Here is a 12,296-nt window from a genome sequence, read left to right on the forward strand (position 1 = left end):
GACATGCACCAGCAGGATTTCCTTCTGCATGTTGTAACCCACCCCTTCACTGCTCATCCCCCAGAACAGCACAAACCCAGCAAGAATGAAATTTTCACGGTGCACTTCCAGCACCTCTCACACACGTTAACTTAAGCCTCACAACACCCCTGTGAGGTAGGTAAATATTATTATACCCATGTACAGATGGGTAAACTGTAGGCACAGAAAGGTTAAATCATTTGCCCAAGGTTACACAGCAACTTCGTGGCAGAGCTGAGGTCGAAACCCAGGAATACTGTCACCCAAAATTCTGCAATGACTTTTAGACCATGGCCACTTTCTACGCTCTCTGTAAGAGACCATCTGACAAACACAGCATTGCACAAATCCAATTAACTCCGCGGATTACAAAGTGCCTGGCTTTCAAACATTTTCCTTGCTGCATGTGTCCCAAAGGAATGGGGAGGGCATAAGAAGGTTTATGCTCTCAAGTATTTTATTTCCATTTGCAGGGCTTGGTTTAGGTTTGGTTTCGTTTTTAGGTTTTTAATATATGACAGGAAATGGTACCCACATTATTTTAGCAACAACTTCACTTTCCAATTGGGTTCTGTGTATGTCTGAATATACACTGAGGTCCAGATGTTTTTTTTTCAGATTTATTTTAGTAGTCACCAATTGCCTCCCTCCTCATCAGCGAAGAGCCAATGGAACATATGCAGCGATCTGTCATCTCATTTTCCCATTTTTCTCATTCTTCCAGTGCCTGAGATTCAAGTAAGAAACAAGGGTTGAACACAGGCAATACCCAGCACAGCAGGAAAGCTCCTCCCTTTCTTTACATCACACCTTGACAGGAAAGAGTCACCACACCGTTATTCCCAAGTTCAAACACAACAGAACAATGAAGCGATTCAGAACGTGCTCATGGAGAATTAAGTGGATTGCAACAATCTCTAGCGTTACCCAAAGGTCTGGAAATGCGTTCTGCACACAGTGAAAGGTTTGCCCACGTCTATTTGGGATAGCCTCAAATCTCCTCATTCAAACCAGGCTGAGATTCTCTGCACCAGAATACACCTGAGCTCCAAGGAAAAATAAAACCAGCAATCATATCCCTGGGAAAGCACCAACCCCAAAGCCCCCAGGGCTTGAGACAACTGCCAAAAGAACAGCATGCAAGCTCCAGCAAGCAAAGGGTCCACAATGGAGTTCACATCATCCCTACTGTCCTACACCAGCCACCTCAGCTTCTGTGGGGATTGGCATAGACCTTATTTTGTCATGGTTACTTGGGTTTTTTGTTTTCTGGTGGGTTTTCTTTTGCTGGACCACATTTGATCTGAACAGAACCCAGAGAAAAGCAAACCCAGGAAAAGAAGGAAAAATCCTAGGAAGGCCTGTTTCCACAATTTTCCTCTAACTCCAGCAACTTCCAAATTGTCTCCTGCCCAAGCTGCCCAGCAAGCAGGCACTAAAAGGTTTTGCAAATGCACAGTAGTAAGTTTTCCTTTTCAAAGCACCTCTGAGCTTCAATGAAATCATGCTGGACTAGCCTCAGACCACATTTTCTTTAGGAGGTTTAGTCATGCTGCAGGTGTGTGGGTAACAGGTGGGACATGCAGGGGGCAGGGGTGGGATAAATTGTGAAGTGAATCTTGTGTGTACAAAAACATATCTGAAGAGCATGGGGTGATTGCACTCTACAAGTCAATAGTGATGCTCCTCACATGAGCCAGGTTTTAGCAGACCATTCCCTAAAGCTTGAAATTAATTTTGCCCTGTATAAAAATACATGCAAATGACTGCTGATTTTTGGCAGGTGAACAAAAGGACGGGGTGAAGCAGAGAATATGCTCCAATCCCAAACACTGAAAATATATACATTTACACTTGAAATGGGTGTATCACTTGCACTTTGCACTGGTAATTATTCACCATTGGCTCCTCTTCTTCACGTTGGATTTGCTGCAGACGAAAAACACCTGGTGTGGGTGGCAAAGCATGACAAGGGCATGGGCAGGGACCTTGTAATTCTGTGTTTCCACCGTTGATTTGGTCTGGTCTGAATGATTCCTGTCTCCGAATTAGCTGCCTATGGATGTGTAACACTATCACAGTAAACATGCCATCCATCTGACATGGATGGAGGGATGGATGGGTTGGCATCTGAGCCATAAAAGTGACGCAGTTTGCAAAACAACCTCAGCAAAAGGAACAAAGCGAAGTGAAAAATAACTTGTCCATTGACTCAGGCAGAAAACAGAAAAATGCTAGATCAGAGCTGATGTATTCCACCACGTCCTGCATCCCGGTCTGAGGCGTGGAGTTACATCTTTGTCAGGAAATTACGCACTTCCAGGATCCATTCTGGCCACAAAGCCAACTGAATAGTTCTGGCCCTATCCTGACTCCAAAAATCATCTGCCCCTGCTATGGAGCAGCTGCATCCAAACTGCTAACTGGGGACAGTCTCTGGCCAGTGCCAAAGCCTGGACAAGCTGTGTCTGAGCCCAGGGCTCCTTGGAGTGGATCAAAACCATGCCAGGGAAGGTTTGAACAATAACAGTCGGGATGGTGGAGCCCTCGTGCCTCGGCATTGCCCTGGCATGGCACGGTTGGCCGGTTTAGATGATCCCAGGGTGAATCCAGCACCACAAATATGCCAGAGAAGTTGCCCACCAATCTTTTGATGTGAATAAATACACACTCAACTTTTCCGTGACTGTTTGAAAAGTTCCTCATGCAGTAACTTCTGGCCCAAAGGTGGGATATGGTATAAAAAAGGTACCAGGGAAAAGCTGAGGAGTTAAAATCAAAGTCAAACCAAGACAAGTTGCTGACCATCCTGCAAGGTGCACACCAAAAATACAATGGGCAAAAAAACCCCTCAAAAAACAAAAAAAAAAAAAAACCAAACAGGAGAGGATGAGACTCTTAGCACTGGGATTAGTACCAATAGAGAGCTGGGGTAGTTTTCCACCCTGAGTTTTTGGCTTGGCAAAAGACGCTGTTTGGCAACAAGATCATAGGTAATCCCAAAAGGAAATGGTCACCACCCCAAGCTGTCCACCAGGAGCATGTTGGGAGTAGTGGCAGAACACGTGCTTTATGTTAAGGCTGCAATGAAGTGCTGGAAAAAGAAATAGCTCTTCAGGGATGACAGAGGCTCACCCTGGAAATCCTTTGCTAAATGAAGATGCTAATGGATATCATTCAAAGAAAGGACAAGCAGAGGCAGAAAGTTTATGCAAGTAATGAAACAGCCTTAACTTGCAGTGGAGGCACCTGCTTTTGTTGTTTTCCACACGACGAGCCACAAAGGAGGAGGACTTTGGAACAGGGATGTATCAAGCCCTTGGTTAAGCTGGTTTGGTTGTGAGAAGTTAGCACTGCATTGAGAAGTAAGGACACTTCCAGAGAGTTTTGCCCCTCTGCCCCCAGCAAGGGTCAGAGGCGCCGGCTGTTGGTGTGGTGGTGTGGAGTAAGATCCCGTTCCTGAGGGAAGGCAGGCTGGAGTTGCTCATGAGAGGCAACACTGAAGGGTCTCCTCCTCCTGGCACCTGGTGATTGTGCCTTGGCTCGTTGTCACTGTCCTGGTGGGAAGGGTCCAGCTGGTCTATGGGGTCAGTCATCAGCACTCCCTTTCCAAGCTTGATGAGTTTGGGGAGCAGGACATTCTTACAGTGCTTTTGAAAACGAGAATGCCACCTCCTGGAAAAAATGGTCCCCGCGGAACAGCAGGGATGTTTGCCATCCATTCCTTTCTCATGCTTTTGCCATGGAAATGAAGGTGTGAGGAGGAGAGCTCTTCATGCAAGGACCAACATGGGAAATTAGATCAAGATAAGTCTACACTAACATTAAAGGCAAGTCAAAAGAAAATTCTGGAAGGAGAAATGTAGGCCTATAGCTGGAGGATGGGCACCTCCATGGTTTTAGGACTCAGCAAGTGGGGACAGCAAGTTCACTTCACAAATTACCTCTTTTTTTATGGAGACAGCACACTGATCAGGGAGAAAAAGGGTGAAATGTTAGTAGGACACTTGAGAAAGAACTGGCTGTGGGGCACAGACAATGGAGAAGGGAAATGAAAGCTTTTCCCAAATATATATCTGTTCATGTGTATATATATATTTATATGCATTTATGTGCACAGCAAACAAGGGACTGGGGAGTTAGATAGGGGATGATGAGACCAAATCCCTCCCTTTGCATGAAAATGTGACCATCACATTGGTTGTAATCAGAGCCCAGAAACATCTGCCTGAAATGGAGTTTGACTGGGAATTACAGTACCAGTGACAATTTGGCTTTGTATAAACTTTGCCGTGTGTCTATAGTTTGGCGTGAAGGAGTCCTGCCCTCCTTGAAAGGGGCAGACACCAGTTAAAAGTTTGCTTTACAAAACAAAATGAAACAACTGAAGAAACCCCCAATGTTTTCTCAGAACACTGCAAAGGATCACTGATTGAAAAAAATGTTTCTCTTCAGGTATATTCAGGCGAAGAAAGCATTCAGCTTCTTTAAACTGTTATATAAAATTGGTACTAGTTTCTTTAAATACTATCATAATTAAAAAAAACAACTGATTCCTGAAATTAAAAAAAAAAATCATAATCATAATTTAAAAATATCCCCCCATGCTGATCTTCTCTTCAGAATAGGTCAGCATGGGAGTTTTGCACCCTAGACAGTTACAGTATTTCTGGAATAAAAAATTGCAATTACACACAGAAAATACTACAGCATTCACTTAAAAATATCTCATGTTGTTGTTGTTGTTTTTCCCCTCCCAAGCAGAGGGATGGTGGGATTGAAAAGATGCCCTGAAACGGGAATATTCCTTTAAAGGAGCAATACTCTCAAAATGGAAAAAGGGTGTCGGATAGATGCAAACCCAGTGATTTAACTCAAAAAAAAAAAAAAAAGAAAAAAAAAATCAAAAACCCAAGAGATTCCAGCACAGAAACAGAATCCGAGAGAGATGAGAATGTTCAGACACCGAGCGGGTTATTTGGAAATGTCAAAGACAACTCCACAGCCCTCGGCCGGGACCGTCTGGGCTTTGCCAGCTTCGGAGGTGGCAGCATCTCCTGGCGGTGGAAGGCTAAGCTAAACCACAGCGCTCTCGCTACGCTCTTGGATTTCCTCTGGTTGTTGTTTCTCGCCATGTACTTACAGCAGAGGGTGGCACGAGACAGTTTTTATCAGCAGTTCCCCACACGTAACCGAGTCGAAGAATTTTCTCAGCTAAATCACAACAACAACATCAACAAAAATACAAAGCACCAAATCATCTCGAGACGTGAGTCAGTTTTACAGGTTATTACCGTTTGAAGAAGTTTTGTTGGTTTTTTTTGTTGTTGTTTGTTTTTGTGTTTTTTGTGTTTTTTTTTTAATCCCGACTTTTCATGTTTTGTTTTCCTTAAAAACAAAACAGAAACAAAACAAAAAATCAAAACCCAAAAATCCCCAAAATGGAACGAAGGATGCTTTACAATCACTTTAAGGCTCGCACTGAATGAGACATGACAGGTCTTACACGAGATTACAAATAATACATGTATGCCTTTCACAGCCTTAAAATGATACAGTAGGTCAAATTATTTTGCCAGTCACTGATCAAGTATTGTGCCTTTAAATTGACTCGCTTTTTGCTACCATGCTGAGTTTTATTATTACTGAAATAATTATTAGATATGTGGAAATGTACTTTCGGATCATATTTTTGGTTTGTAATTTCGATAATTTTTCATTTTCCAGAAATCAAGGTGGCAGGCCTTATTCTGGGCTCAGACTGTTGGTATTTGCTCCACTGGAGACAGTGGGGCTTTAGCATGAGTAGTTGTTGGGGACAAGATCAGATCCTGTATTTTCACACTGATCTGGTACAATCCCACCTTTGTACAGGGTCCATTTCCACAAGGAAAATGGCTCCAGGGTGGGGTCACCTTTATAACACAACTCGGTCAAGGCTTGGCCCAATGGTGTTATAAATTCCTTGCCAAATTGTCTTACAGACCTGATTTTGTCTTTCAGCTGTTGGAAAAATCAAACTCCATTGGGGTTGTCTTGGCTTTACTTTCTTATCTTTGTTTTCTTATCTTTAGACATTTGGAGGGATTTACTTCTAAATCCAAAAAGAGCAACAGGATTTGATTTTTTTCATACATTTCTCTCTTTTTTGTTGTTTTTTTTTTAACTTTAAGGTTTGCATTTCAGTTGGATGGTTTGTTTTATTTTTTTTTTTTTTTTCCTGGCATATAATCATCAAAGAGTTTTGCATGAGAAAGGTGACAGTACTTAATGAAACTCAGCACCTAAGGGCATAAGGCAGTTGTAGGTTTGTTTGTTTGTTTTTTTTTTTTATTTTTCAATCAGCACCAATCCCATAAATAATGTTCTACACTTGGTGTACGGTATAAAACTGATGTGGAGATGCCTCCTTCTCCACCTGTGAATCCTAGGTGTGGAAGTTGAAATACTGTTTCTTGTGTGTAAAAAACAAAAGAAAAGTTTTTCTTTTTGTTTTTACTTACAAAACATAGAGAATATCTTTTTTTTTTTATACATACAGCAACCAGAAAGAAAGCTTATCTGAAGGTTTGTGTTTGTTTCATGATCTGTGTTTACCGTAAACAAAAATAAGGTCCCCTCTTTTACTTTTGCTTTAAGGAGCTTTAAAGTGAAGATTCATATTGTAGCAACTCATATAAGAGAGGTCCATCTCTATATCTAATACCTACAGCTGTGGGGGTGACATATTGGAGGATGTTGATAGTTCTTCTTAACCTCCTGTCTACAAAATGAGCATCCCAGGCAGGATATCTTTTTCTTGGGATGTCAATCTTAATGAGAGGCCCCTCAGGGGGGTAGGGTCGCCCAGATGGAGTAGATGGTACCATTGCTCTCACCTGGAAAACGGGCAAGCAAGTGTCAGCTGTGAGTTCCTCCTGTTGCTCCGTGACCGCTCTGGTGGGCGTAGCCTGGGCCCCCCGGTACCCAGGGGTTTGGGGCGCCATGGGCTCAACATCGGGGGGCAGAGGAATGCCCCAGAGCAGCTCGGCGCAACAGGAGCTGGCAAAGATCTTAGCTCTTGGCCCCATGGGATGCAGCACACCATAATATAACAGCATCAAAGCTATCCCAGCAGCAAAGCTAAGAAAGACACAACACAGTGCTGGCACGGCATAGGAGTCAGTGGTGTCAGGATCTCTGTAAAAATACCAAAGGAGCGTCAAGGCAGCGTTCTCCGTCAGGACCACCGTGTAATACGCAAACATTCGGTATCGAGTCCGCCCTTCCTTGACATTAAACCAGCAGAAAATGTACACAATCCCTACCACCATGTTGAAGAGGATCTCCTCCCACTTAGACATGCAGAAATCTGTCCCACCATGGATGATCCAGAAAGCCATGGCACACCAATGGACCACTACAAAGATCCCAAAGTAGAGCTGGAAGATGGAAGCAAAGAGAGCAAAAGAAATAACTCGGGATGAGATGGTGAAGAGGCGCCAGAAGAGATGGATGAGGGCCCCTCTGTAGCTCATACTCTTCTTGTCGTCCCTAGAGTCCCGAAGAAGCTTGTGATAGGAGGCTAGCACCCAAGCCAGGGACATCAGGGAGGCCACAGAGGACACACCTGCCGGAAGACACACAGATCCACTGAGTTAGACAGGAGCTTTGGTGGAAAACATCATCTGCTCACTAAATTATTGCATCTGGGGCAGGCTCGGGAGCCTGAAGGTTCAACTCACGTCAGGTTGTCCTTACAGTCTGGAGGAGAGAAATACAGAGATATCAGTGTGGGAATTGGAAATGGTGTGTCATATTCAGGAGTTCTCAGACTCCTTGTTCTTATCTTTCCGAGCCACTGGATTGGCCACCCCACCCAGCTGTTCCAGTAGGGAACAGCCTCTGTGCTCTTCCTGATGGATCCACATTTGAGAGTTTGAAATCCAGATCCCATCTATATGCTGAAGTGCAAGTGTGAAAGTTACTCTCTTGGAGAATAGAATCTCTTTTGGAATGCACCTTGGCAAGAGCAGAACTCCTGTATTCCCTGCAACTGCATGGATTCATTTTTATTCTAAAATACTTCTATTTAAGCAACATTCCTATCGATTTTTCCTTACTCAGGAGTCCCCATTTGCATTTGCCTTTCGGGAAAAACAAGGTTTTTGTCTCCTGCAGATAAAAATATAAATCCAGGGAGCAGCAAGACTCATCAATACCCTCGAAAGAGTCCCAAAACAAAGGATCTGATCTCTCCACCAAATCCCCTGCCTTGTTTCCAGGATGGACCCAAGACCTATATTGGAGGTAGCTCTTCTCCAGACTTGTCTCCTGGCTGGAGCACAAATCCAAGTCACAGTCGTGTCAGGGAGGGCAGAGCCTGCACTGGGGTCCCCCAGCACATCTCCCTGCACCATGGGGCAGAACCCCCCATGATATTCCAAAGGGACCTGGTTTTATTCTCCATCCCAACCAACTCTTAAACAATTTGTTTCCTCCAGTTGATAAAATATGTGGCCCCACCACACCTGAGAAGCTTTTAAAAATATAATTCCATTGGTTATCACAAGGGTGGAATGAACAACTCATGGAGAAATGCATCACAATAAAAGTTAATTGAGAGATTCCTGGGAAAAGAAAGCGCTGCTGGCATCATATTCCTTTGTCCCTGCTGCTGTTCACTGGACAACTGATCTGCAGCTGAGGAAACGGTGATAGACCTAAATCCACATTTGGGAAGCTCAATAACTTGTTAGCTATGGTTGGATTGGGCTTTAGCCAAAGATTTATCTGGGAACATCACCTTTAAAGTCCAGAGGAAAAACTGCTAATGGTTCCAAGCAAAACAATGAGAAATGCCCCTCCATTTCTGACATGTAACTGAGTGATAAGGCCAGACCTTATTTGGCTTTGGCTTCTTTAAGAATATTCAAGGAACATCATGCTGAGCTGTTCAGAATTAAAAAGGTAAAATGTCTGAAAAATTTAAATTTCTTCTCCTGTTTTCTCTCTGCTCACAGGGGCTTGGCTTCCATGGGAATGAAAATAAATTCCATTGACTCCTCAGACCTCACTCTATAGAATTTATCTCGGTTTTGAGGAGCCTGCCCTGCAGTGTGGTGGGGTTAGATTTCCCTTCTTCCAACTTGTCCGTGTCTGGAGGAGAGATGATGGAGAAGAAGGACAAGAATGATGGCAGACTCCAACTCTGCCCTCACTGGAATTCTCACAGCCTGCAAAGCCCACCAAAACTACACCTTTTCATCAGCTCTCAAGTTTCCCTCTGAAGCCCTTGTCTTTGGCCTCAAATGTGCATTATAATTTCAGATTGAATTTTAAAAAACAAAAAACAAAAAGCAAAGTAGTGAGAGCAGTGGCCTTATCCAAGAGGGAAGCTTTAAGCCACTAGCTTTAAGAAAATCACGTTTTCCCCTGAGTTCTAAGTCCTCACTAAGAAACATTTGCACATAGGACTTGGGGATTCCAGCTACAGACTCACAGAATGGCTGGAGTTGGAAGGAAGACCTGGAGATCATCCAATCACTCTGCCAAGGTAGGATCACCTGGAGCAGGTGGCACAGGAGCACATCCAGGTAGGTTTGGAATGTCTCCAGAGAGGGAACTCCCTGCTGTCCCTGGGCAGCTGTTCCAGTGCTCTGACACCTTCAGTGTAAAGAAGTTCTTTCTCATGCTGAGGTGGAACTTCTCGTGGTTTATTTTATGGCCACTGCTCCTCATCTTGTCACTGGGCACCTCTGCAAAGAGTCTGGCACCATGCTTGACACCCCTTGGAGGTATTTATATGGATTATTGAGATCCCCTCTCAGTCTTCTCCAGACTGAACAAGCCCAGCTCCCTCCGTCTCTCCCCATAATGGATGGAAACTTCTAATATGAACAACCACATACTCAAGCAGATGTAGATTAGATTCATTTTTAACCTACAAGATGAGTTACATTTTTTGTAGACTTTATTAACAATTTTGGAAGGATGAGTCATGCCACAAAGGTTTGTTGTGTGTGTAAGTACACTTTGTTGCACTCTCTCTTGGCTATTCAGTTTAAAAGCTTTCCATGATTTGCTGGGGGGGAAAAAAAAAGTCATTTGTTGCCTTGTTTTAGTGCTGTTTTACTAGAAACTTGTACAGCATTAGCTGTACCTGTACAGGAAAACTCAAGCAGCACCAACCCACAGGAGACAGATGTGTCACCCTGGATTAAAAATGTTTCTGTTGGGCTCATTTCTTCTAGAAAAGAGAAGGCAATAAAATACACTCAAAACAATCCCCCAGTTTGCACATAAAGGCTTTACCTAATGTTTTGAGGGCAGAACCCTCCACTAATCACAGCCTTTGCTGCAAATTGCAGAGAGCTGGCTCAGAGTGCGCGTGTTGAGTCACTCGCATGGCACCCGGGCTGCTGACAGTCATCTGAACATCTCCTCCAGCCAGCAGAGAGAGGCAGACACCCCCAGAAAGTGATTCAGCCTGTCCTGACATCCGTGTGTGGGACAGGGAGGGGTTGACTCATGCTCCCAAGGTGTCTGACTCCATCCCTTGCCAGGGGACCAGCAGTCAGGCAGGATGAGTCTCCCCCCGCACAGAACAGCTCATTGTCTCTTCATCTGCACCAAGATCTGAGGGAGGCAATGAAAGATCTCTGGGCATTTTGACATATTTTTGCCGTTGTTTAAAAGTTCACGAGTCTTGTGTTGAATGTGAATTTTGGCACCCTGGTGATGAGCAGGATCTGGACCTGGGTGTAAGGGGGGAGATCTGTAGGTGGATGTCAGCAAGAACCATGGACTAATGTAAAGACTTTAACATCACTCTTACTTCTTGCTGTGTTGCCACAGAAATTATTCCCGGTCTCTTTCATACAGACCTAAATGACAGAGCACTTTTGTCATCTTGACCACAAGTTTCCCATTCCCAGATTTCCCTATGACTTCTAGCCCATGGTATCTTCAAACAATTACAATTCCCACAGACTATGGGATAAACTGTCCCTGCTTTTTGTCCCACCTTCTCCAGACCTTATTTCTAAGCAACTGTAGAGATCTCTTCAATTATAATTAAAACAAGAAGTCCTGAAAAGTTGGATCACATGAGCAGTAAGTTTTTATTTTGATTCTGACTCTTGCATGTGGTAACTGACGCACCTTTGTGGAGCACGAGTAGGTTTCAACTCCCTTCCAAAGTTTGTTTATCAAAGGGATGAGATTGGGTAAACACTGAAGTCACTTCAAAAAAAGCCCACTCCGATTCTTCCCACTCTGTTCTCAGTCTTGGGAGTGGAACATCCCCACCATGCACAACCACATCGCTGTGGAAATCAGCTCCTATGGGGCTGACTCCTTGTGGCTGCAGCTCTGTAGCCCACAATGAGCCAAACTGGCATGGACTGGGATTCTCTTCAAACCTCTCTGCCCTAGGAAGCCATGAGTGATGCACAGGCCAAAGTCAGCACCACTGAGGAGTCAAGTCCCTGTGTCTTGAACGACGCAGCACAAGAAATAATCCCCCAGATTCCTTTAGGAATGAATCCTCAAGTCCTTGCAGTGAGACATCTGCTCACCCATGTTCAGCACGGGGAGGTAGAGCTCTATAATGTCCCATTTGACAGATGAAGCACCAAGATTTGAAGGATTTACCCAAAATCTCATATAAAATCCAAGCTAAAGCAGCGAATAGTTCTCCTTCACATCACAGTGCACTTGACAAGACATTTCAGACAGGACTCAGCTCCTACTGTAGAGACTTCCCCCAGGGTGCCCGTGGTTAAATGATGTCTCTTTGCTCACAAGAGCATCAAAGCTTAGTTCAACCATCACAGGTGGGAATCCAGCAATCTTTGAGATGCTTTATGATATTCCAGACCACCACGTGGAGCTGGCAGATCTGACAAACTTGCATACAGAGGAAAAGAACATTTCTGAACTGGGAGCTGGAGTGAAGGAAGGCACTCAGAGCATTTCAAATTACACCAGCCAAGACTCAAAAAAATTCTGCCTTTCTCAGAGGAGCTCACAATCCCCCTCTGGTGATAAACACGTGTGGCACAGAGGCTGTGCAACAGGAAATGGTGCAGAGAGATGAGAAAGCAATGGGAAATAAGACAGATGCAAAAAAGTTAGATTTCTGAGAATGTCAGACCAAGGAATAGATTCTCTGAGAAAGGGAAACAAGAGCTGTTGCTTTGGATCATGAAAACATGAGTGGACTTGAGTACAATGCAGACAGTGATCTGATACCAGAGGAGAGGAGCCTGAACCACTCTGAGTTCAAGGGAAAG

General features: G+C 44.1%; 1 protein-coding gene across 1 annotated transcript in view; it reads right to left on the bottom strand.

The window, feature by feature from the left end:
* Window positions 1–5,706: 5,706 nt before the first annotated feature.
* Window positions 5,707–12,296, bottom strand: part of XKR6 (XK related 6) — a 167,068-nt gene continuing 160,478 nt past the window's right edge. Inside the window, exon 3 of the mRNA XM_062489603.1 lies at window positions 5,707–7,630. Within this exon, the coding sequence (XP_062345587.1) occupies window positions 6,666–7,630 (965 nt within the window). The 3' untranslated portion in view covers window positions 5,707–6,665. The remainder of the gene's footprint in view (window positions 7,631–12,296) is intronic.

This window comes from Cinclus cinclus, chromosome 3, assembly GCF_963662255.1.
Source record: "Cinclus cinclus chromosome 3, bCinCin1.1, whole genome shotgun sequence".
In the NCBI taxonomy this organism is placed as follows: domain Eukaryota; kingdom Metazoa; phylum Chordata; class Aves; order Passeriformes; family Cinclidae; genus Cinclus; species Cinclus cinclus.